The sequence below is a fragment of the Podarcis vaucheri genome (genome assembly GCF_965113315.1).
Source record: "Podarcis vaucheri genome assembly, chromosome: 10".
Lineage (NCBI taxonomy): Eukaryota > Metazoa > Chordata > Lepidosauria > Squamata > Lacertidae > Podarcis > Podarcis vaucheri.
In genome coordinates, this window is record NC_138748.1 from 28,728,087 (window position 1) to 28,754,330 (window position 26,244).

Sequence of the window (26,244 nt, forward strand, 5' to 3'; positions counted from 1 at the left end):
GCGGGTTGCTTTTGTTGCAAAAGATTGCTAAGCACAGCCACCGCTCCCAAAACTGAGGCAACTTCCGTGCTTTTCTCACACCAACCGCACTGTTGCTTTGCTAATCTTGATTGCGCAGGCACATCACGGGCAGTCAGACGAGGCTAGCAGCAATCTCTTGCGCAAGCCGTTGAATGCCACACCCGGAAACAGGGCGCTGTTGTTGTTTTTGCCCGCTGTTTTTGGCCCCGCAGGCCGGAAGCGGCCGCACATCTTTACAGGCGGAGCAGCGGCTGCGCGCGGAGGAAGGCGCTGCCCAGGCGGGAACTCCGAAAAATGGCGCAGCGCCGCCGGTCGGGCCAGAGTCGCTCTTTCGAGCTCTGGGGGCTCTTGCGGCCGCTGAAAACGGAGGAAGGAAAGGCGGCTCCCGAGGACGAAGATGCAGAGAGTGACGAGGACGACGACCCGGACCCGGAGGGTTTCGAAGATGTTTTCGGTGGCGCGAACCAGCAGCCGCTTCACAGACCAGCGCGCAAGACCCGTAAGGAGCCGGAGGAGGCGCGCGCCTCGGCCCTGGCGAGGCTCCTCCGCTGCCTTGCGCGCCTGCCTGCCTGCGTGGCGCAAGTCCCCGCGGACCCGCTGGGCGGGCCTCGCCCTCCTCTTTGCATTTGAAGAGGCGCTTGGCCAGGCTGGGACTAGCAGTCCGAGGGGCAAGGCTGTGGGACCCGAAACTAGTGTTCAACTAGTGTAGGTGGAAGAAACAGGGAAGCGCCTCTGCATTAACAGGAAACAAACCCCACGCCTTTTAGGAATAGAAATGCTTGGCGTTTGCGTGTGTCTCTCACTTTTTAATCCACTTTAGGTGCTAACACAAGCAGCAGCACCTCAGACTTGCATGGGCGTCCGAGGAAACTTTTCCTGGTGGTGGGGAGACAAGTAAAAGGCTGAAAAGGGAGTACTGTAGTTGGAATAGTTCCTGTACATTTGCCTCATATTTCAGGTTCTACAAATGGTAGAAACTTTTGGTTTTTTTTTAATGAAAGCTGTGAATCAAGGGGTCAGGGTGGAATTAAAAAAGGTAAAGCTACCCCTGCCCGTATGGGCCAGTCTTGCCAGACTCTAGGGTTGTGCACTCATCTCACTGTCCGCAGACACTTCCGGGTCACGTGGCGAGTGACAAGCTGCATCTGGCGAGCCAGCACAGCACACGGAAATGGCGTTTACCTTCCTGCTGGAAAGCGGTCCCTATTTATCTACTTGCACTTTGACGTGCTTTTGAACTGCTAGGTTGGCAGGCACTGGGACCGAACGACGGGAGCGCACCCCGCTGCGGGGATTCGAACCGCCGACCATGCGATCGGCAAGTTCTAGGCGCTGAGGTTTTACCCACAGCGCCACCCGCATCCTCTGGAATTGGGTGGAATTGGAGGGGGGCAATTGCCCACCCATACTGCTGTGTGAAGGAATCGCCAGTTAGTTTTACATTTAACGTTATTATGAGAGTGTGGTATTTCCTGCATTTCAGTTGCCTCAGACCTTTCTCCACACCCGTTCTTGCCAACTCATTGTTGCATCCAGTGCTATTTTTCTAGAGAAATAGGTGCTGGAATTTCGTTCTCTTAGAATGGCAACGGTGCCCACTTGAGAGGGGCTGCCGGAACAGAGTTCTGGTGAGCTGGAAGGGGGGAAAAAGCCCTATGGGCATCTGCTGAAGTGAATCCTAGCCCACAAAAGCTGCTGCTGTAATAAAACTAGTAGCCTTTCAGGTGCCACGGGACTGCTTGTTTACGTTGCAAAAGACGTAATTGCTGATTTGTTCTTTTTCCCCCTGCAGTTCAAGACTGTAATACTATATACACTTAAAAGAGAGCAAGTCCTATTCAACTGCATGGGACTCCCTTTTGCATAGTCATGTATAGCGGTTGCTCTTCTTCCTGATTTTGCAAAGTGTTTGCCAACAAATGCGGAACTGATTCCTTGGCCTGTCTTCATTTCCTAATTCCATTGTTTCTAGTGGTCACTTTGCTTTTGAAAGTGTTTATTGCAGTTGTCTCCCACTCTTTTTTCAAAGGAGCACAAAGTGGCATACTTGGTTCTCCCCAGGTGAAGTAGGTTAGGCCAAGAGGTATCTGTTGACCCAAGGCACTCAGTGAGTTAGATGTCTTACGTTCAGCTTGCACTACTGCTGCCTTGGAAGGAGCAGTTGGGGACTCTGTAAGAGCTGGGTTCAAATTTCTTGCTGTTAAGGCTCTACATAAGCAGTGAGAGTAATGTTTAATGGTTCTCTCTGTACTCATTTCATCCATGCAACAACCCTGTGAGGTAAATAAGGCTGAGAGGTAGTGACTAGCCCAAGCTCTTGTTGTGAGCTTCATGGCTGAGTGTGGATTTAAACCCTGGTCTCCAAGGTCCTAGTCCAGGCATGTCCAAAGTCTGTTTCGGGGGCCTAATTCGGCCCACCGTTCAGTTCAATCCGGCACCTGTGGCAGTTTATTTCCTGAGGTAAAATCCTAAAAAAACCTTAACAGCTTCAATCCTAAAAGAAGCTCAGCAACTCCAACCCCCAAAAAAGCTCAACAACCTGAATCCTAAAAAAAGGTCAACTTTGGTTGGCCCTTGGATCAGCCCCAACGGCCCTTCACTTCATCAAACCTGGCCCTCTTTGAAAAAAGTTTGGACACCATTGTGATAAGTCCAACACTAACCACTACGCCATACCGTAGTTCAAGTGTACCTTTCACTCAAGTGTGGTACGTACATACATACATTCCCTTTCATGAAGAAAGCACAATCCATACAACAATAAATAATTGTTTGGGATGTGCATGGAAGTAGCCTTGCACTTTCATATGTTTCTAGTTACTCAGGGCTCTACACAGCTGGCCTTTGCGGTAAACACATACTATAGAACTGTTTTTTGGTGAGCCCAATCTAGGGGAGATTGTGTATGAAAACAGACTATTGCACATCTTTTAAAAGCAAGCCAAGATCTCAATCTAGTTTGACCCTGGCGTCTAACAAGCCTCAGTTCCTAGAGTTCTGATGTAACCAGGAACATGGTTTGCTTAAAGATGAATGTTTTTGCATTTCCATGTGAGGAGAGGAGAGGAAGAGCATATGAGCCTGAGACCCATCTAGGCTTGTTTGTATACAGTCGTACCTTGGTTTTCAACCAGCTTAGTTCTCAAATGTTTTGGCTCCCGAGCACCACAAACCCGGAAGTGAGTGTTCCGGTTTGTGAACTATTTTTGGAGGCTGAATGTCTGACAGGGCTTCTGTGGCTTCCGATCGGTTGCAGGAGCTTCCTGCAGCCGATCAGAAGCCGTGCTTTGGTTTTTGAACATTTTGGAAGTCAAACGGACTTCCGGAACGGGTTCTGTTTGACTTCCAAGGTACAACTGTAATGGGAAACCATGATTTCAGGTTTTTCTGAGTTGGTCCTATATGTGAGAAAAGTGGAAGTCGGATATTAAGAGAAGAATTGTGTTTACCCTGTAATTTTGCCTCATGTATTTGATAGGTTAAAAAGGTAAAGGGAACCCTGACCATTAGGTCCAGTTGTGACTAACTCTGGGGTTGCGGCGCTCATCTTGCTTTATTGGCTGAGGGAGCCGGCGTACAGCTTCCGGGTCATGTGGCCAGCACGACTAAGCCACTTCTGGCAAACCACAGCAGCACACGGAAACACCGTTTACCTTCCCGCCGGAGCAATACCTATTTATCTACTTGCACCTTGACGTGCTTTTGAACTGCTAGGTTGGCAGGAGCAGGGACTGAGCAACGGGAGCTCACCCCGTCACGGGGATTCAAACCGCCGACCTTCTGATCGGCAAGTCCTAGGTTTAACCCACAGCGCCACCCGCATCCCTTATTTGATAGGTTACTTCTTGCAAAACTGATTGCCCTTTTATGCATAAATCTTTTCTGCATTCCAGCAATTATTGGTGGAACCTGGGTATTCTAGGAAAGCCTATATCTGAGCAGACCACCCCCATGCCATATCATTGACTGTTTTTAAAAAACCTGCTAGAAATAATATTGTACCAGCGCATTTGACTATTGTACTGACAATCCTTTTCTAAACCATTTCAGTTATAATTCAGGAGGAAGCATCCCCAAAGACATACGAAGTGATTGGACGGTTTCCATTGGTTGATCCCTGGTGGAAAGTGAATGTCAAACTTACGCGGTCTCATTCAAAGTACTATATGAAGAGCTACCCATCTTATTTTCTGCAGCCTGAAGCAGGGAAAGATATTATTTCACTGTTCTTTACAAAATGTGATGTCCCACCATTATTTAAAGATGCATTCTTTGAGTGGTTTCCTGAAGAGGCTTCTGTAAACTTTGCACATCTTGAACAAACACTGAAACAGTTTCAGGAGTCAAAACTTCAGGAAGGAGCGATGTCTACAAATACCCAAAGTCAACCTTGTACAGATACCAAAAACTTTAACATTTTTCATTATGTTAAGGAGTCATGTAAGTATAACTATGTAATACTCAATTGTTTCTTATTATAGTGGCTACTTCACTGTTCTTAACTTTATATGGAGAGCAGATAGGAATTCAGGTTTTTTAATATGTTTATAAAGCGGTAGTGATAGACTTCAGTATCATTCTTCAAACTTTTCTTTTTTTAAAGGAAGGATTTTTATGTTAAGATCTAAGTGTAGGCCTAAGAAGCAATAGCTACAAACTGGCCGTTACCACATTTAGGTTAGCTATAAGGAAACAATGTTTTGTAACAATTTCAAACATTATTATCAAGGGCTAAGGGAGCTGTGCTTGTTGATAAGGAAAAACAATCCAGAATCTATGGTTAGAATCATAGAATCATAGAGTTGGAAGAGACCACAAGGGCCATCGAGTCCAACCCCCTGCCAAGCTGGAAACAGGTTGGGCAAAATGATTTTTCTATCAGCTGGAGGGTGGGGCCAATACTTTTTAAGGGTTGCATTCCTTTCCATCATTTGCTCAGCGGCAGTGTTAGAAACTCAGATATATAAACTAGGTTCCAAATGGCCCCTTAAACCAAGGTTACAGTCACCAAAGCAGAATGTCTAGTTGCCATTTTTGGGGCAAGACAGCTCTAAAGTCTTTATTTTCCAAATGATGGACTGACTGTGATTGATTGTCAGTTAAACACCTGGCTAGTTCAGATGACAACCTTGAGCCCAGCCATTTAGGGCTTTAAAAGGTCAGCACCAAGACTGCGCTGTGCGCTGAAACATACTGGGCTGCCAATGTAGATCTTTTAGGACAGGTATTGTATGGTCCCAGTGGCCGCTCCCAGTCACCAGTCTGGCAGGTCTGTCCTGGATTAGTTGTAGTGTTATTACTTTAAAGGAATTTTAAAATAATATTATTTTAGAAAATTATTATTTTTAAGGCAGTGTAAGTACATGCCTTTGGATACACTTCAGTAGCAGGGTCACACTATGCTGGCTATTCCTGTATTTACATTCAGAACATACCAGGCACACACAAAGAATGAGTGAATCTCTGCTTGTAGCTGCTCTTGAGTTTCCAGGAGCTGCAACTCTGTAATACTGGCTTGTTGAGTGACTGCATTCAGATTCCCTGTGCTAAAATTGGCTTGGTTCAGATATAAACTGCCTTGGCTTATTAAATTGAGAAATGGATGCACCTGTGCCTTCTGTCATTTTGTTGGCCTTCCCTCTTCCTTTCTCGGCACACAGCAGTTAAGGACTCCCTGGATTAATTAAAGAAAAGTTTCCCGTTGCGTCTTGAACCAAGAAACGGTAGTTCCCAGGTTTAGAACAAACTTGGATCTGAAACAATGTTAAAGGGCTGTTTCAGATCCTGTTTTGTTCCAAGCCTAATCACTACAATTTCACAATTTTGGCTATTTTTAGTTTTGAATTGCATCACGCTAATGTGGAAGGAGGCAATGCAAGAACTCAGTGTGAGGGTGCACAGGACTTATGCATAACTTGACTTAACAAGCCAAGATACTTTATATTTGAACCAGGAGTTGGCTAATATTTTCAAACAGTGTCCCAACTCACTCATAAATAGCAGCAGTTTGTTCTCTCTCTCTCAAAGCAGATGCTGCTTTTTCGGCTTCAGAAATATATGTAAGCTACCACAAAGTAAGAAATGGATGACAAATGTCCACAGGATGGATTCAAAGATGCCTCCAATGGAGGAAAGGTACCTTTGATTCCAACCCAACGTATATGAGATGGCAATGTTTGGAACTACTTGCAGTAACTGTATAGGAGGAATCTTTAGCTATGCTAAATTGAACTTGCAGTAAAACATACTGACTTCAATTTTTTAAAATAGCATTTTTTTGTATCTTGGTTCCACAGTTGCAGGGAAAGCTGTACTAGTAGCCTTGTCCTTTCCGATTATATTGGAATTAATGCCGCAGCTTCTGCCACGAGCTGTTTCTTGTTGCATTGAAAAGTTGGACTGGAGCAAAATTCACGATGAAGATTATACATTGACAATATTGGATAAGATCTTGAGGGAAGAGCCATGGAAACTTGGATTCGGAGAAGTAAGAAACTAATATTGTTGCCTGGACAGCCCAGGCCCTCCAGACACATGGCTCACCTTGGTGCTGCTAGCACAGACGTTTGACTTGGGCTCCATTGTCTCTCGAGACAGACGGATGCCAACAAAAAAGCATAATAGGACGGTAGTTCATTTGATAATGGGACTCAGTTTTTCCCCTTAATAACTTATAACTCAAGTCAGCTGAATTGTAGTCATACTGTACTACAATATATTTTAAAATGGCTTCAACAAGATTAGATGTAATGGTTTCATAAGCGTTCTAGAAGAACGCCATGTACAAAAGCTAGCTTTGGGATTTTTCCATGCTTTTGCTGGAATTTTGGGGCAAGGATGCACACCTGGTGCTCTTACCATGTTCTCATGAGACTGCGGATCTGTGCATGAACAAAACCAGCATAAGGCAGGTCTCCCTTAGCAGCTGACTTTCCTCCATTGAAGCAAGCAGCTACAAAGGGAGAGACTGGGTGTTTTCTTCTTTCTGTTGCATGAACCAAATACCAAAGTTGTTTGAAGAGCAAAGTTGCCTTCTTCCCTGAATACAGCTTGGCCTCTCTAAGCAAAGACCTAGTTAACAGGAAAGAGGAAACGAGGTCCTCACTTCATCTCTCCATTATCCTTATGGCAAGATACCTCAGTTTCTTTTAGTACAGCTGGGTTGCATTCTAATCCAAAGAGAGAGAAGAGGCTTGATTTGCACCAACTATAAAGTTGTTCATTTATTTAAAAGTTTCATTAACTGCTTAATATTTTCAAAATCCCTAATCAGTCTACAATGCGCACACACAGACACCAATATCACTAAAACCCAAACTGCAGCCTAGAACCAATAAAACAGCAATAATAAAAGGCTATAGAAGCCAATAAAACAGGAATTGGGGGATTCAGACACATAAAACAGGGTCCAGCTTTATGAGTCAGGGAAGAATGGCCTAGAAAAATGATGCGTTTACAAGCTATATGAAGCAACTGATGGTTGCTGCTTCACTTATGGCAGAGGGCAGGGCATCCCATAATATAGGGGCAATAGCAGAAAATGGCCACCCTATGATGATCTGTAGGATGCAGGGCTACGAGTAGAATTTCCCCAGGTGATCTAAGTGATCTTACAGGTCTATACATGGACATTACAGTCTTTCAGGTAACCTGGTGCCAGGATGTGCAGGGTTTTATGTATTTAACAATACCTTGAAGGTGGCCCAGTAGCTGATCGGCAGCCAGTGCAGGTCCCTTAGCACAGGTGCAATACGTGCACACCAAGGTGCTTCACTCAGCAACTTGGCTGCAGCATTCTGCTCCAGCTGCAGCTTCCAGGGAAGCTCCACGCATAGTATAGCACATTACGGTAGTCCAACCCTGATGCTAGTGGTGCATCAATCCCTATGGCCAGGCAAAAGTCAAGTTTGGTATGCCAGCATAAGGTGGTAACGGGCACCGTTTGTCACAGGGGTCACCTGAGCCTCCAGTGACAAAGGTGGATCTTGGAGTGTGACCTACTTCCTCAGAAGTGGAGTATACTATACCGGCAGGGACTTGGGAGGCATTTTTTCAATCTTCATATTCAGCTCTGCCTTTGACACAGCCACTAATACAGTGTGCGGCAGGTGATGAGTGGCCTCCGGTGTCGGTTGCGGAGATTAGGAGGCTTATTCAGGCACTCAAATACAGAAAAGCCCCGGGAGCAGATAACATCTCTCCTGAACTTCTCAAAGCCAATATTGATTGGTGGGCCCCAGTCCTTGCCACCCTCTTCACCAGCATAGATCAAACAGCAATAATACCAGAGGACTGGGGATTGGCAATCATCGTTCCCATATTCAAGAAAGGCTGTAAACTTGATCCAGCCAATTACAGACCAATCAGTCTCTTAAGCATCATCAGCAAACTTTATGCAACTCACTTACGTGAAAAGTTTGCGGACTGGCTGGAACAGGAGCACATCCTAAAGGAAGCCCAGGCTGGTTTCAGGGCACATAGATCAACTCTAGACCAAGGACTGGTATTGCAACATCTAGTGGAGAAATACACCTCAAAGAAAGGAGGCTCTCTCTATGTAGCCTTTATAGATTTCAAATCAGCCTTCGACTCGATACCCCGGCACAGACTTTGGGAAAAACTAAATGTCACAAACATCGATAGACGTCTTTTGCTTCTTATCCGTAGACTACATGAAAATACTCGGATCCGTGTTAGATGCGACCGTTATGGGAACCTATCATAGGAAATCCAAAGTTCCCATGGTGTCAAGCAAGGCTGTGTTCTTGCCCCTATTCTTTTTAACTTCTATATAAACTCCTTAGTCGGAAAGATGGAGGAAGCAGGTACTCATTCCCCAAATCTAAATAATACACCAATCCCGGTCCTTTTGCACGCGGATGATGCGGCACTTATTTCCTTCTCTTGTGTGGGTCTAAGAAAACTTTTACGAGCTCTTACAGAGTATTGCGAAGTTGAACACCTAATAATAAACTACACCAAATCAAAAATTATGGTGTTCTCCAAGAGAAAACTCCGACATAAATGGAAAATTAATAACCAACCTATTGAGCAAGTAACATCTTTTAGATATCTTGGAATAATTTTTGATGAGAAGGGATCTTGGTGCCATCAGATTAAGAATTCCATTGTAAATGCGCAAAGATCTTCCAGAGCTATCATAAGATTCTTTTACAGAAAAGGAGGTCAATATGTTCCCGCTGCCTCCCAGGTCTTTGTTGCAAAAATACTTCCACAATTGACCTATGGCACCCAGATATTTAATTGTCAAAAACTCAAGTCCCTGGAATCTGTACAAACTAAATTTTATCGTTCCCTACTAGGGTTACCTACCTGTGTCTCTAACACTGCCGTTAGGCTGGAGGTTGGCCAACTCCCTATTAATGCCAGGATATGGATCCTGAAGATTCACTTCTGGCTAAAACTCATATTTTTCCCAGTGGGAGTGGCTCCATTGACTCTACTAGACCCGTTCCAGTCTAAATGGAGATTGTCGCTCTATGAAAAGCTGAGGGGCCTGGGGCTTTCCTCACAAGAACTTATAGCCTCAGGCTTTGAAAAGGCTAAAATGATGGTGAGCCAGCGAATAAGAGATGTAGAGCTTCAGGACCATATGAGCAAGATAGATAAATATCCAGCTATCCAAGATTATGGAAAAGGGTTTAATCTAACCCCATATTTGATGGACCTACAAATCGCAAAATATAGGCGGGCGTTTACCCTTACTAGATTTGATGTATTGCCATCTGCCTTACTAAAGGGCAGATACGAGGGCACACCCTATGCTGAACGAGTTTGCCCATGTGGTCTGAAGGAGGTGGAAACGGCTTCACATGTGCTGTTACACTGCGACCTTTACGGGGATATCAGGTTACTGTTTATCTCCCCTATCGTTCAGAAATTTCCAGGTCGATCTGAATCTCAGCGGCTGAAAATCCTACTAGGAGACAAAAACCCAGAAGTAACATTGAAAGTGGCCAAGTTTTCTGCGGCCGCGATCAAGCGGAGGGCATTAGCTGTAAAAAAGCAAAAGATCTGACCCCTGGATAAGCCCCCCCTTTTTTTAAGCCCATACATATACTGCAGTCCATATATGAGTATGTATATGTGTGGGTGTGGGTGTGTGTGTATATGTGCATTGTTTTTATGTATAATTTTACAACTTTTAACTGACACCATCATTCCCTTGTAAATTATTGCTGCCTTTTATGTTTTTTTTTTTCTTCTTTCTTCTGGTCTATGACCGTAATAAATTTATTCATTCATTCATTCATTCATTCATTCATTCACCCCCAAAACTATGCACCTGTTCCTTCGGAGGAGGGAGTGCAACCCTGTCCAAAACAGGGAACTCCTAGACTTGGGCACTGCTCATCCGCAGAGTCTCTATCTCAGGCATAGGCAAACTGGGCCCTCCAGATGTTTGGGGACTACAACTCCCATGATCCCTAGCTAACAGGACCAGTGGTTAGGGATGATGGGAATTGTAGTCCCCAAACATTGGAGGGCCGGGTTTGCCTGTGCCTTTCAGCTCACTACTATACCCAGGCACTAGTTTAGAACAGTCACACCCTCTCCTGATCCAGGTGTAGCAGCGAAATACAGATGAGTATCATCATACCGTATACTTGCTAATAGTAGAATTGATTTGGCAAGTCCTGCAGCCTTCTTTGGGCTTCCCTGACCATCTGTGCACACAGCTTGTCCTTGGTGTCTGCCACCCTAATTCCAGCGTTCTTAGCGATCTTAACAAAGTCCTTGGAGCTGTTCCCAATCAGTCTTCCTCTTGTTCCTAAGCCTAGCAGCCCTCTGCTCATTAGGTTTTTTTTAATTTCGGTGAATACTAGTTTTTAGCTGTTGTTGTTCTGTCCCCAGTTGGAAATTATAGGACTTGTGTAGCAGGGTATAGAATTGTAGTCTTAGGGCAGGATCCATTACAGTAGTTCTGTTAGTGCAAAGACTTCTGGCTGTGCAACAGAACTTTCCCCTCCCTCCTCTTTCTGTGCCTCCCCTAAATCTGTTCTGGGTTTTCCCCCCTTCTGCCAGCCCTCTGAAGCAGATGGGTTGGCGTTGGGGAGGAGAGCGAGGGGAAGTCTTTGTACTAACGGACTAGTTTGTTGCATGCCGCTCTTAATGTTTTGGGCAACATTGGAATTGGCTTTTGGAATTTGTGTTGAACTTGCTTGCTTTGGTTGAAAATAGTGCACCAAAGCTGATGGAAGGTTGCATGCCTTCTAACTTTATAGAGTACTGTTAAAAATGCCATGTGTCAAAATAACAGGTTTTTGCTTTCTCTGAAAGATTATGAAAAGAGAGCTGCATACTTACTTTGGTGAGGCATCTTGGAAGGCCATACGCGAGTGCACACATATTCTTGAGAAGATTCCCGATTTGCAGAAGAATGCACTAATGGTATATGAAAAGCTCAAACAGAGCTGTGCAGAAATGGGACATACATATGAAGAACAGCATGAACTGACACGTATGGTATCAGAGAATATGCCCGTGGAACATGCCTGGGAATCGATTAAATTTATGAAAGATGAAAAAATTGTGGTTACTGAGAAAGAGCTTGTTTTCCTTCCCCATTTGTTCAATTCTGAAAAGCAAATTGCAACCTCTGTACGCGAGCTCAGAAATAAAACCCCATGGCGGCTGCGTGCCGATCCGAAAAGGGTACTTAATAGAAGTGCACATGCAACTAACTTGAGAGACGTATTTGCTAAGAGTGAAATAAACGATGAGGAACCTTGCGTAGTGGACCAGAAGGATCCTGGCAATTCCTCAGGTGTGGAAGAAAACTCTAACCATGATTCCGACTTTGAAGAACCCGAGAAGGAATTGAAACGCAAAGTAGAAGTAGATCCAGATCAGGAACGTGCTATAGAACTGATCTGTTCCAATCCAGTGACAATCATAAGTGGGAAAGGTGGTTGTGGGAAAACAACAATAGTTACCCACCTTTTCTGCTATCTAAGTGAGGGAGAAAATACAGAAGTTATAAATGCCTGTAAAGATTTTGAAGCGGACCTCGATGCATCTGAAGAATGGAATACTTTCGGCCATGCTTCCAACATGATTCAATGTAGAAATGAATCTTTAAACGTTTTATATACAGCACCTACAGGGAGGGCAGCTTCTCTCTTGTCTGATAAAACAGGACGACCTGCTTATACTCTGCATCAGGTAGGAATGATTTTTAAAACCGTTCCAATATTCTGGTAGTATAATCATATGCATTTCAGTTTACTAATCTGAATATTATATTTGGCATTATTTGAGAGAACTGAAACTATTGTGATCCTCTAAAAGCTGCTGTTCTTCAGCCAGTGTGGTGTAGTGGTTAAGAGCAGTAGTCTCGTAATCTGGGGAACTGGGTTTGCGTCTCCGCTCCTCCACATGCAGCTGCTGGGTGACCTTGGGCCAGTCACACTTCTGTGAAGTCTCTCAGCCCCACTCACCTCACAGAGTGTTTGTTGTGGGGGAGGAAGGGAAAGGAGAATGTTAGCCGCTTTGAGACTCCTTCGGGTAGTGATAAAGCGGGATATCAAATCCAAACTCCTCCTCTTCTTCATTTCCAAAAAGGCCTTCCAGCTTCAAACCATGGTTTCCGATTGTAGTTTGAAGGGCCAAGTGCAAATCATACTTTGCTGCTTTAGACTTCATAGCAAACTATAGTCTGAGCAAACCCATGACTCTGATGCTCCAAACCATTCTTTGAAGGAATGCTAATTTTAAATTATGGGGGTTTTTTTGTTTTTGTTTTTTAGGTTACCTACAGTTTCTCTAAATGGAGTGAAAGTAAACGCAATCCGTGGAAATTTTCTTCAGTAAATGTCTTGGTTGTAGACGAAGGAAGTATGGTTCCTGTGAGAATGCTTAGCAGGGTTTTACAACTCTTGCTGGACCATGCCCGGCTGGCGAAGATTATTATTCTGGGCAAGTGTAAAGCTTTGGTGAATAATGAAGACAAATTCGAAATGAGCTATATCCATGCAAAATAATAATAATTATTATTTATGTATTCATACATACATACATACATACATACAGGGAGGGGGGAAAGTATTTGATCCCCTGCTAAATTTGCCTGTTTGCCCTCTGCTGAAGAAATGCCAAATCCATAATTTTAATGGTAGGTTTATTGTAGCTGTGAGAGACAGAATAACAACAGGCTTTATCCAGTAGAGCTCTTCTTAGGTCCTTACAAGCTGCTCAGGATGAGCTATTGTGCCAACACACACACACACAGACACACGCAGACACACAGAGACAGAAGGTTCTTGCCATATTAATTTGGACTCCCAACTTGGGGAGAGCTATAAGAGACCGGGGGGGGGGGGGAGAGATCCTTACTAAGAAAATCACACAATATCGCTTCTGAGCTGGTACTGCCTTTGCTGTACTTTAGACCGAAGCAGTTGGGTTGATGTGTTCTTCTATATCACGGTAAACAGATTTGGATACTGGAGAGACTTAAGCGTGCGATAGAGATGCAATAAATAAAATAATGATGACAGTGCAGCTAATTTTGTTAAATATAACTTTGTACTTCGTTTAGGTGATGTTAGGCAGTTACCCAGCATTGAGCCTGGTAATATGCTGGCCGATATTTTTGAGAGCCTTCAGTCAAGGGGCTGGTCTATAGAACTGAAAACTAATCACAGGGCTGAGTCACAGTTAATTGTGGATAATGCAACAAGGTAGGGATTTATTTTTTTGAAGAAAAAAATGTGGGGCTGCTGCCTCTGCTTATGGCGCTTGCCAACCCCCCACCTTGCTGCCAGCCCCCCACATTTCACACAGACCTTTCTATCTCCTCACGACCTGCCCCAATCCTAAGATCCCTGCTGCCTCTGCCACTCACAGAATAGAGGTGAACGAGCCTCTCTCCTCTTTTTGCCACGATGCTGCCCGCTTCTTCCTGTTGGTGGCTGTGTGAAGGGGAGAAAGACTGCTGCCTCTTTGTCCCCCTTTTCTTTGTGAGCAGCAGTGGCAGCAGGATCGGGGCCATTGTGACGGGAGAGGGAAGTGCTTGAAGGCCTGCAGACCTGTCTGGGCTGCCTGCCTGCTTGCTCCTTGCACCCGCTGGCTCACCGCAAACCTCCCTCTCTGTATTATGTGGACATGCAAGTGCGCTGTCAGGTGGTGGTGACTCAAGGGACATGGGAAGGCTTGCTTGTACCACACGCCAGTGTGGTGTAGTGGTTAAGAGCAGTAGACTGGTAATCTGGTGAACCGGGTTTGCTTCCCTGCTCCTCCACATGCAACTGCTGGGTGACCTTGGGCCAGTCACACTTCTCTGAAGTCTCTCAGCCCCACTCACCTCACAGAGTGTTTGTTGTGGGGGAGGAAGGGAAAGGAGAATGTTAGCTGCTTTGAGACTCCTTTGGGTAGTGATATAGCGGGATATCAAATCCAAACTCTTCCTTCTTCTTGCTTGCTTGCTTGCTGTGCCATCCTGCTCACATGTGCAGCTTCACTTGCCCTCCTTGCTGTTGTCATGTGGTGGCCATGCAGATTGCGCCATGACAACTTTCTCCTCTTATACAGGAAGATATCCGATTGCCACAACCTGCTCTATTCTTCACAGCGATATTTGAGTTGTGTGTGTAGCACTGGAGTTTCTGTTGACCCTCTACCTGGAGATGTGTAACATGCTTAGAAAGCTTAGCCTATCACTGTCACATTTCTGTCTAGGAACAACGGGGGTGGGGGTGGGGAAACCCAAACCTTTTGAATATTGTTGGTGTGTGTGTGTTCATGCATGTGTGGACACTTGTGCAGTGGTACCTCGGGTTACATACGCTTCAGGTTACATACGCTTCAGGTTACAGACTCCTCTAACCCAGAAATATTGCTTCAGGTGTAAGAAATATTTGCTTCAGGATGAGAACAGAAATCGGGCTCCGGCGGCGCGGCAGCAGCAGGAGGCTCCATTAGCTAAAGTGGTGCTTCAGGTTAAGAACAGTTTCAGGTTAAGTACGGACCTCTGGAATGAATTAAGTACTTAACCCGAGGTACCACTGTATTTAAAAACAGCCTCCTACTTGAAACACTTCCCATTGTTTGTTTGAAATTTAGTTCCGCATTTGGGACAAACCGAACCTAGTTCTTTTGGGAATGCATGGTGTGATAACTATACATAAATGTACTGTGTAATGGGAGGGTGCAATCTGTATAAGTTATTGTGTATGAAATGAAACTATGGTTCTTCGCTTAAAAATTAAATGATGTTGCCCATAAGGAAAACAATCCTGTCGAGGGCAGTGTGAGACACTTTCGTTACTTTGTTTTGGATGCAGAATCTCTAAGCGGATCTACCCAGAGTTTGATGAAGTGCTCAGAATGTCGGAAGAGACCAAAACATGGGCAGTGCCAAGTGCTGAGAAGAAATTTATTTTTGTTGTTTTACCTCCTGGAGATGCCGGTCACTGTGAGTTTCAAACTTTCGTAATAAAATCTCTTAAATGCTGCACAATATCCAATGCATGCTTTATTGCTGCAGATTTAGATTTAGCTACTGGGTAGCATAGGTATAGGATGGCTTCCGCCTTGCACGGTCTAATTAAAAAAATGTTTTTCTTTGTCATGGTTTACTGACACACATTAAATTCCCGAAGCAAGGCAGCATGCGCTAAAACAGCTGAGGCACAGCAAATCTACCTTCTTGCATAAGAAATGCCACCTACTCCAGCAGTTTTGCATGCTATCAGCCGCCAGGTGCTGTGTAGACCTCACTTTAGTACCCAGCCACCTCGGGCACAAGATCCATGATGTACTTAACTGGGATGGCTTATCTCCCTTCCTTGACCAAGCACAGAGCAACTTCAACATTGCACCAAATGCAATTAGATTTGTTGCAAAAGTTTTTGGCCTAGCAGGCCGCATCATTAGCTAGCCCCGGGGCAGGTGGGTCTGGCAATCTACCTCTTGGTCACCTGACATCTTTATGACATCAGGCAATTGGCAGATGGTTTGTTCCGCCCACTTAACAGTATCCCCTCGCATAAGAGCTTTCCATGCACCACACAGCCAGCTGGGAATGGCAGCAAAAAGGACTTGGCCAGCCTGGCGCTTCTCAAAGCAGTGAGAATAGGACTGCATTCTGCAGGAATTGGCTGAGTGATTGACAACCCCACAGGGACTGGTGCTGCCAGTCCTGCTCCATCTCTTACCTGTCTTGCACCAGGCATTAGACGTGGGGCAGGTGGTCATGGTTTAGCGAAAACAGCCTCCTGGGCCAAATTGGGACTTGTTCTGGGCCACATTGGGCCTGTGGGCTGGAGGTTCCCCACCCCTGCCCTAGAGCTTTGTGAAACTTGTCTAGCCTATCCTAAGTTGTTGATAGGCCAGGGGCGGTCTGTCTCTTGGCCCAAGTGCCTCACACACACTGGGGTGCCCACCCACTCTCGCTTACACACACATATGCAGTGGGTGCAATGGGATATAAATGATTTTCATTGTATTCCTTCCCTGTTGTTTGGTACTGTCAATCACACTTTCCCCAGACAGCCAAAGCCTTGTAAGTGGAGATTTGTATCTGCATTGGATTAGAAATTGCGTGTGTGCTGTTTAAATTGCTTTGGGATGTTTCCTGGGAAATGATTCATAAGTGAAATAATAAATAGCTGTGTGGGCTGAGAGTAGCAGGGCTGTGATGGGGAGAGCCATTGCTGTGTACCTGCTTCCCTGACAGCTTTGCAAACACACTTGCCAGCTTGACCGGGGGGGGGGGGTGAGTGCTGAGCAATCTTCAGTAGCCACAGGGAAGGCATGTGCAGGCTATAGCACAGCCCAGGGGCTGCAGTGTTATGGCTCCTAGCAGTCAGTAACCAGCAATTTCACAGTGGACTGTAGTGGTTTTGGCTTCAGTTGCTTGTTCTGTAACCAGTTTTTCTTGTGTTGTTATCAGATTTGCAGTATGCCATCGAAGCTTTGCTTAAAAATGGGCCAGGACTCCAAGATCCTGAGCAGTCACAGTTCATTGCTTTCAGAAGGTAATAGCCATGTAAAGTTTTTAAATGTTTGACATTTTTATATGTGTTGGAAGCCGCTCAGAGTGGCTGGGGCAATCCAGCCAGATGGGCGAGGTATAAATAATAAAAATATTGTTATTGTTATGTGTCAGGGGTTCAGGAGCAGAGACGCAGGAAGGGGAGGAAACAGAGAGCGAGGGGGAGGAATACGAAGGAAGAATGAGTGATGATGACGACCCGAGATCTCCGAGTCTTTCCAGTGAATCGGAAGATTCACAGAAAGGAGCGCCAGTGGTCAGAGCAAGGGGGGGACCCAGGGGGACACCCCAGGAAGAAGGGACCAGAGGGGACTCAGAGAGCAGCAGTTGGAAATCGGGGCCAGCGTCCCCAGCTGAGCGCAGCGGGGAGGAAGGGGGCCAGGTATCGGGTGCCGGAGGCTCTCAGCAGGAGGGAGGGCATGAGTCAGGAGTGGCCACACCTCCATCGGGGAGCGAAGAAACGGTTGAGCGGAAGGTGGAAGGTTGGGCGCGCGCGCCAAGTTCAAATACACAGGAAGGCGGCACAGTAAGCAGCCCGGAAAGGGAGCCAGGTCCCAAAGCCCGCCGCAAGGAGGCAGAAGGGTCCGGGGGTCGTCAGCGTCAGAAGAGTCTAGGAAGGAGGGGACCCCGGGGGGCAGAGGGACCCAGAGGAGGAAGGAAAGACGCAAGAGGTGGAGCAAGGCTAGGGTATTAAGTTGGTGTGCAGGAGGCGGAGAATCAGACGGAGCTTCGTCGGTCTAGCTATTAAGACGTAGAGCTGCACGCTGCAGTTCGGAAATGGAATCTGTAACTCAATAAAGACTTTTATAAAGTGAACGCTGGCTAGCGTGATCCTGTGTGAGCTGGGATCTGGAAGCAGCTCTGACATTATGTGTGCAGATATGGGCTAACTTTGGCTGACCGTTGTAGAAAAGATACTGCCCGTCTGTCAAACATGGAGAAGCAATTGGGATTTGATTGCAGAATCGCAGGCTTGCTTCCCCAGTTCCTTTGCATGTGGAGTCCCTGGGCTGACTGTTTTCAAAACCCCATTAGGAGTTAGCTCTGATTAGTGCTGAACAGACACAGTCACTAACAGCAACTGATGGCGGAGGTTGGAGGGGGTATTATTCTCACGAGAGGAGAAAATGTGTTGCCCTTGCATCCTGAACCATAAGTCTTGTCTGCACTACCCAAATAGTTCACCAAGGTTTCAGACGGGGCATTCCCCTACTTTGAGACGCTGGGCATTGAACTTGGGACCTTTTGCATGCAATGCAGATATTTACCACTGAGTTACAGCCCTTCCACTTTGCTGTCTTAGCAATGGTTAAGGAAAGAACAGCTTTACATCTGTACCTTACTGTAGTGCCTTCAGCGAAACTAGAAGAGGGTAAATCAAATGCTTGCTTTCTCTTTATTTTCCAGTACTCTCTTGATTGGCACTATATATCATACTATCAAGATACACCATCACATCTCTCTTTCCATTATGGTATATTGCAAGGATTTTTGTGTGTGTCTGTATAAAGCCAGTTTTTTAGAATATTTCCGTCGTGTTCTAGAGTAACAAAAAAAGAGAGAGGACCTAGGGTTACCGTATTTTTCACTCCATAAGATGCACCTAGTTTTTAGAGGAGGAAAACAAGAAACAAGAAAGCAATGCAAAGCCTCTTGAGCAAAGAGGCAGGAGCGCTCCGGCTATGCTGAAGAGGCTTTGCGTGGCTATCCCTGAAGCCAGGAGAGCAAGAGGGATCGGTGCGCACCGATCCCTCTTGCTCTCCTGGCTTCAGGGATAGCTGCGCAGCCTGCATTCGCTCCATAAGACGCACACACATTTCCCTTTACTTTTAGGAGGGGAAAAGTGTGTCTTATAGAGAGAGAAATACGGTAATTTCTGCGCAAGGACTGTTGAGTCTGCAGAGCTCGCAACTGGCTTTCTCTCACAGAGCATATGAAGTAAATTCTCTTGAGATGAGGCAAAACAGGAGTAGCGTTTACTTAAGCGATGCCCAAGTACACCCAATTATTCTTCCTAGGTCAATGAATGGTTGCCATTCACTTTGGTGGAGGAAAAACCCAAGGTGTTTGCATTTGAGGACAATGTTGCATAAATGGGGCAAAAGTTGTGTATCGCCTGATATCGGCAGTATGCACAGAGGAGGGAGAGGTATAGTGTATTGTATACAATTCCTACAGTTAATGGATCTTCATGTGTGCATTGTAAACCTATCATTATCATAGGTGTAAGGTGTGGATCACTGGCATTTTCCATTGGGCAGTGGTCTATTCTTAGACCATAATGGCTTAAGTCATAAACCATTCTCGCTCCTAGAGCATATATGTATTTCTGTCATTTATTGCGAACAGAGATAGCTACCCTTTTCTGTGACCAATCTGCAGTTCTTCTGCTTCACTTACTGCCCTCTGAGCTTTTGAGACTCCTAAGACTGACTGTAGCAGCTCTTGATATCTTCTCTTATTCTCACAGGACTCAAAGTACTCAAAGTAAGGATAAAAACCCTTACTTCAGCTGTTTCACCTTTTTCTTTGTGCCAGTGTTAATTGTTTAAGTTCTTTTCTGTCTGAGCAAATAACTCTGGAAGTGATTTACTGGCAGGGAGCAAACGTTTGCTATTTCACTAGCTGGTTAAAGCCAGGGACGGAAAATACTTGCCTTCTGTTATTCTAAATCTATGGTATAAAATTCATAATTAAACTAATAAAGTTTTTTCTTCTTATCTTAGGAAGGACTGTGACATCATAAATGAAATCTGCTGTAAGCACTACTCAGGACACACAACGCGGTATGACATTTTTGAAGAGCTTTCACTGTATGATGTTCAAGGTTATCCCTAACCAGTGTTTGTGCTGTAAGGTGAGGTGAGGTAAGGTAAGGTAAAGTAAAGTAAAGGAACCCTGGACCATAGCTGTCAAGTGTCCCTTATTTGGCGGGACAGTCCCTTATCCCAGCGCCATGTCCCACTGCTGTCCCTTATTGATGAGGGCCGCTGGCTGGGCTTTCTGCCTTTGACTCAGAGGGGCTCAGAAGTTGAACATACCTGTGCCCGGAAAATCCCTTATTTTGGCTGCTGATCCCTTATTTTCGAGGCTGCTGGTCCCTTATTTTCAAATCTGTAAGTTGACAGCTTTGCCCTGGACAGTTAAGTCCAGCCAAAGGTGACTTGGGGTTGTGGCGTTCATCTCGCTTTCAGTCCACAGACAGCTTTCCGGGTCATGTGGCCAGCAGGACTAAACTGCTTCTGGCGCAATGGGACACCATAACAAGTGCCGGAGCACTTACAATATGGCTGTGTTCACCCCTTGTACTTAGGACATCACTCCAATGCTGTACTGAGCATGTCATGGGAGTCCCACTCACAACTGCAGTGTTTCTCGCTGTGTGAAAAGGTCCTTATTTCTAGTGCTTTGTGTACTAGCAGACATTTGTAAAGTCCATAATCCATGAGTTTGCCAGCTTATTGACATGAGAACATTGTTTTTAAAATTGGGATGTGCTTGGATTTTTTATTGTTTTTAACTGCGTTCATAATAAACTGGAACGAAAGCCTAAGAAATATGCTTTTATTGTTTTCCCAGGAGGTACACTTTTTTTTAAAGCTTAGCTTTAATTGATGCAGCAAAGCTGGCAAATCTATTAGCAAACCTCCCAACATCCTTTCTTGCGTGTTCTTTATCAAAGCCAGGAAAATTACTTTGGGGAGCTGTTGGGCAGTCATTAATGCCATAACCGAAAGAGCGACTTGTTGAAACTTTAATTTAATTTAGACCTTTGCTTCAATTTGATTCAGAAACCATAAAAATCGGCTGGAATTTAGGCTTGGTGACAAAATCTGTTCCACAAAGAGTGCATATATGAAAGATCTTATCGCAACGGACTCCGTTACTTGCACAAAGAATGCTAACGGCGCTGGGAGTTCTGATCCTTGCACTTGCAAAGTCTGCTCAAGAAGGGAAGCTCGTCTCTCGGGTCGTGATGCTGATGCTGGTGATGACCGTAATAACAATTACGATGATAGGCGGTTGTGCAACGGAGAAATATTCTTCATTAAAGAGGCAAGTACTCTGTAGAATGATCAATGGATTTCGGAACTCTCCCTAGAAGGAAGAGACATTTCCCCCTGCCTTTCAGGTCACACATGAAAAGACAGCTGCCTCCTTTCTTAGCCTGCGTCCATATTTCGTCGCTCAAAAATCTCGGAGTCACAATAGCAGAAATTGTGGCATTACAGTGGCCTGGTTTGCACGTTGTGGGACTATGCAAATGTGTACATTCCCAGGAAGGAGTTTGCAACCTTTTGGCTCCTGTGTTCTCTTTTATTCCCATCCCCTGCTGAATTCTTGTGTCATCCAAACCGGGAGTTGTGGTTAAGCTACCTTTTCGCTAGCCACAAGCTGTAGCCAAGGTTTGTTGTCCAATAACATGCCTATGTAATTCTTTTCCGGGGAAGTTATTTGTTATGGTTATTATTTTTTGCTTTAAAGAAACCAAGCAGTAAAATCAAGCTTAATCAAGATTAATTGCAGCCAATCTCTAGACCATGACAGAGACGCAATGTGCTGTATCTTAATATCATAGAAAGTTGTAAAAAAGGGGCAATTGCTGATATTAAGTCATGGGGTTTTCTTTATGGAAGATCCTCTGCTTCTGTGATAGTGGATCTGGTGGGCCGTTATAAGTGGTAATTGTTTCAAAAAGCCTTAATTATGACAAGCCTTGCTATCAAAATCTAATTGGCGCTATGATGCTATGTGAGTATCCACTGGCTCAAATCTTCAATTGATCCAATAGTTGTTTAGTGGCAGAAAAAACACTTGTCATCAGCCTGCTTTTAGAAACTGAAAAATAAATAAATCTCTGTGCCTGATTCTCAGGTAAGGAGGCAACACTTAAATGGAAGGAGGCAGGTGAACTGGAAAACTTAACACATTTAAATAAAATGAGATGTGTGACTTCAAAGTACTGTACAGGAGGATCAGGCAGTGCTCAGATGGGGCTTAATCTCTGCATTCTCAGGTAAGGAGGCAACACTTAAATGGAAGGAGGCAGGTGAACTGGAAAACTTAACACATTTAAATAAAATGAGATGTGTGACTTCAAAGTACTGTACAGGAGGATCAGGCAGTTCTCAGATGGGGCTTAATCTCTGCATCTGTGTTGTAATCAGGAGAACGTCACGGCTGGGTTCCTAGTGGAAGGACTGCTTGAAGGTAAAGGACCTAGCTGGCAAATCAATGCTGTACTGAAAAGCAGTGAAATTGCATATTCTGTTTATAGGATAAGGAAGTCGATGGTCGCCGTTTCCTGACTATTGGCATAACTGATGGACCTGAGTATGTCATGCATTACAAAGCCCTCCAGAAACACTCTAAGATAAAGCATGCCTGGGCCAGAACTATTCACACGTTTCAGGTAAGCTGTGGGGTCATTGCTGAAATACCATAATTCAAAACAGCAGCATTTATTTCTCACATCTGTGAGATGGAGTTTAACTCTTCAGCTTAGAGGATTGTGGTAGAAAGAAGCTTTGATGAGAGCCATCACGTTGTCCTGGCCTTGCTGCAACATAAACTTGAGAAGCCAGCATCCATAGTAGAAAGTAACTTTTGGAATCTAGGAAGAGGTGTGTGTCTGCCAGTGTGGAAAAGTGAGAAGCCAAGAAGACCACATGACTCAGAAACCTGACTTGTGCCTATATAGGAATTGGACAGAAATAATTTTACTTTAGTCCTGTCTATTTTTGTTTGTTGCTTCTCAGGTAGAAATTACAGGCGATGCCAATGGCTTTATTTAATTTTGTAAAGGAAAAAAATAAAAACTTGAAGCATTTCGACTCCTTAATTTATTGTAAAACTTTTAGAGCTGGATTTTGACTTAGCCATGTTAGAGTAACAAGTGGGATTTAAATTAGTCCTTATTAACTAAGACCTATTTCAGTGAACCTTTTCTATACATGGCTAAATCTGGACCCAACCGTAAGCATTTTTTAAACGGTTTAATTCAAGAGCTCTTTCTCAATATAATTTTCAGGGTTCTGAGGAAAATACTATTGTATATGTTGTTGGCGATGCACCTCGCCAGAATTGGCAGCATGTATACACAGCTATCACTAGAGGACGTTGCCGAGTCTATATTATTGCAGAAGAAGCCAAACTCCAAGCGGTCATTAAGAAAAAGAGTTTCCACAGGAAAACACATTTAAAAGCGTTCATGAAAGATGCACATTCCGAGCAAACATCACCTCAGAAGATCTGGCAGAGTCAGCAAGAGAATGACACGTGTGACGTTGCTTCTCATTCTGGAAATAATCAAGGGGAACCTGCTGTTTCTCTTAAAATGGAAGTTGACGCAGTTGTTGAACCTGCTGGTACTGCAGAGGAAACTTCGGGTGGACTCAAAAGGCAATGTACATTTCAAGATGTTTGCTCAAGTCCTTCGAAAGTATGTTTGGTAAGAAGCATTTATCAGTAGATAAGATACCATATATAATATTTTATGCAGTGCGTTTATTTTCACTTGTAAGAATGCGTACCGATTACGTAAATTATAGTGATGGCCACCAGCTTGAACAGCTTTAAAAGGGGATTAGGGGAACTGATAGAAGGCTAAGGCTAGCAGTTGCTACTAGATGGCTGTGTACTGCTCTCGGAGGCAGTATGCCTCTGAATATGCATTTGCTGTGGAACTTTGAGAACTGGATGTTGGACAAGCTAGGCCTTTGGTCTGCTACAGCAGAGCTTTTAAACTGAATTTATCTGGCCTCCTGTCAAAGCACTGACTAGGATTACTGCTGCCCATTGGTGGGTGGGGGATACGATAAAGCCCAGCGAGAAAATTGCACTTTTAAGGGACCATGTCTTTTTGTAAATGCCATGTGGAGTAGTGGGTATGGCTCTGGTCATGTGAGAAATAGAATTGAATACTTACAGCTTGAGCAGCTCCCGGGTCCTTAGCAAGCAGTAGATGCTATAAGGTTGACACTCACAGTTCTGTGTAGGTGGCAGTATGGGAGAGCACATTCTATCTCATCCCTAAGGCATCCACTTAAGACCCTTAAGCAGGAACCTGCACAGACTTTACATATCCCACCTTGGAATACCTTCCACACCAAACAGAGGCTGGGACATGGTTACCGCCCATAAAAGTTCCTTCTCATTTGGTGGCAGTGTGTAGCTGGAGACCACACCTTTGACAATAGTGCCTGCCATAGATTTTCACAGTCTACAAAGTACGCAGTGTAAATGCTTCTGTTATATAGTGTCCAAAGCCCAGGCTACTGCTCATGTTACCGTATTCTTTCTGTCCTTAAAGCGATACTTCCCCCCCCCCCCCCGCTATAAGCTTGGCCAACAACCAATGTTGTTTCCCCCCTGTTTTTGCTGTTTTGCAGGTAAAAGAAAACACATCCCCGCTTGCAACTACCAAACTTCAAAGCTTGACACTGAAGAGTCCACATGCCAAGCAGCTTTTCCCACCCTAGCAAGTATATTCTATAACTAGATGTTTCATGCTCTACTAAGTCTTTTCTTTTTTTAGAATATATTTAGATAGAACATGTTTAGTGTTCGTGGAGGTTTTGCAGCTTCAAAGAGTATGACTTTTTACTCTGTTTTAACAAAAGTAATGCAGTTATATTTAAATACTTTTTCTAGCTTTTTAAAATTAGAGGGCCTATTTTTAAATTGTATATCTATATCTTTATATATCAAGTAATTCTGGTTTGTACGGCTGTGTTTTAAGCTGCTTTTGTTTCTAGTAAGTGCTGTTTGGCTTTTGTTTTCCTCAGGCAGTTAGATCAGGGGTAGGTAACCTTAGGCCCATTGACCAGTTAACTGGCCCACGAGCAACCCCTGAACCAAGCTGCCTGCTCTGTGAGTCCCCGTGCACTGCGCTAAAGTGGGACACTCTTCCGTGGCTCTGGAAATCGCTTCTGTGCATGCCCAGATGCCGGAAATTGTATCTGTCCATGTTCGTGGCACCAGAAATGGCTTCTGCGCAGGCATGATTTTTGGTGTCTGGGCATGCGCAGAAGCCATTTCCGGCATTGCGCTGTGCCTTTCTGGCCCACAGAGGTAAGCCTTCCCAACCCCTGAGTTAGAGAATATATGCCTATCATCTTAATCCATTTTGGAATTTGAGAGCCAGTGTGGTGTAGTGGTTAAGAGCGGTAGTCTCGTAATCTGGGGAACCGGGTTCACGTCTCCACTCCTCCACATGCAGCTGCTGGGTGACCTTGGGCCAGTCACACTTCTCTGAAGTCTCTCAGCCCCACTCACCTCACAGAGTGTTTGTTGTGGGGGAGGAAGGGAAAGGAGAATGTTAGCCGCTTTGAGACTCCTTTGGGTAGTGATAAAGCGGGATATCAAATCCAATACAAACTCAGCACTTTACTAATGCACACCCAACAGGCACTGTTTGTAACATTCTGGGCTGCTTCTGCTCCACAATGCATTTCTGCATCTCGTAGCAGTGTTTTGAAGGTGTCTCCAGAGCAATTTCCTTCTGGTGAGGGTCACTAACAGAATGCTCTGGCAGTGCTCTAATAACAGCAAAGCTAAATTGTCCTTGTTTACAGAAGTTAAAATGATAGCTAGCTGCTATTAACTTCCGGGTTGGCAAGAAAGGGGGAGCAGAGGGAACTGAATTCTGTTCCCATCCCAAATAATTGCTTGACCAGAACCTTTTGCTGCTTGAAAGGGTTCCACAGGCATGCAGCGCTTGTTTTACATGGTGGTGCTATTCAGTTGCTATTATGCCTACAAGCTTCTGCTTCTAGATGTTTTGGTTAGACTCACCGACTTCATAGAATCATAGAGTTGGAATAGACCACAAGGGCCATCGAGTCCAACCCCAAGTAAATCACTTCTCGCAGTAAAAGAATCTCTGAGCAGTTTACAATACTAAAACATGGTATTAAAAACAAACACATATGCACGTTTGACCCAATAGGCTGGGTGTAAACATTATACAGTGTGTGTTGTATTTCTGATCAACGGAAAGCTAAATGTAAAAGTGGTGTACTTTAAAAGTTGAATCATGTTAGTTAGGTATTAAAGAGTATGGTGCATCGTATTTTTTGTTCTTTGAACATCTATTATTTCTTCTATAGAAGCTGTTCTGAGTCAAAGTATTTGAATATTCCGCACTTCTCAAAAGGTAAATGGTCATTCATGTTCACTAGCGCAAGGTTCCTTGGCCCAAGTTT

The 26,244-nt window shown here is 44.6% G+C and overlaps 1 protein-coding gene across 1 annotated transcript; it reads left to right on the forward strand.

Moving 5' to 3' along the window:
* The first annotated feature begins 296 nt into the window (after positions 1 to 296).
* Positions 297 to 26,111, forward strand: HELB (DNA helicase B). The gene is made up of 13 exons (XM_082239938.1): positions 297 to 520; positions 4,072 to 4,461; positions 6,318 to 6,508; positions 11,323 to 12,207; positions 12,792 to 12,966; positions 13,583 to 13,724; positions 15,327 to 15,457; positions 16,937 to 17,021; positions 19,765 to 19,824; positions 20,830 to 21,094; positions 22,317 to 22,451; positions 23,070 to 23,489; positions 24,430 to 26,111. The coding sequence occupies exons 1-13, from the start codon at positions 316 to 318 to the stop codon at positions 24,517 to 24,519; spliced, it is 3,174 nt and encodes a 1,057-aa protein (XP_082096064.1). The 5' UTR covers positions 297 to 315; the 3' UTR covers positions 24,520 to 26,111.
* Positions 26,112 to 26,244: the final 133 nt, after the last annotated feature.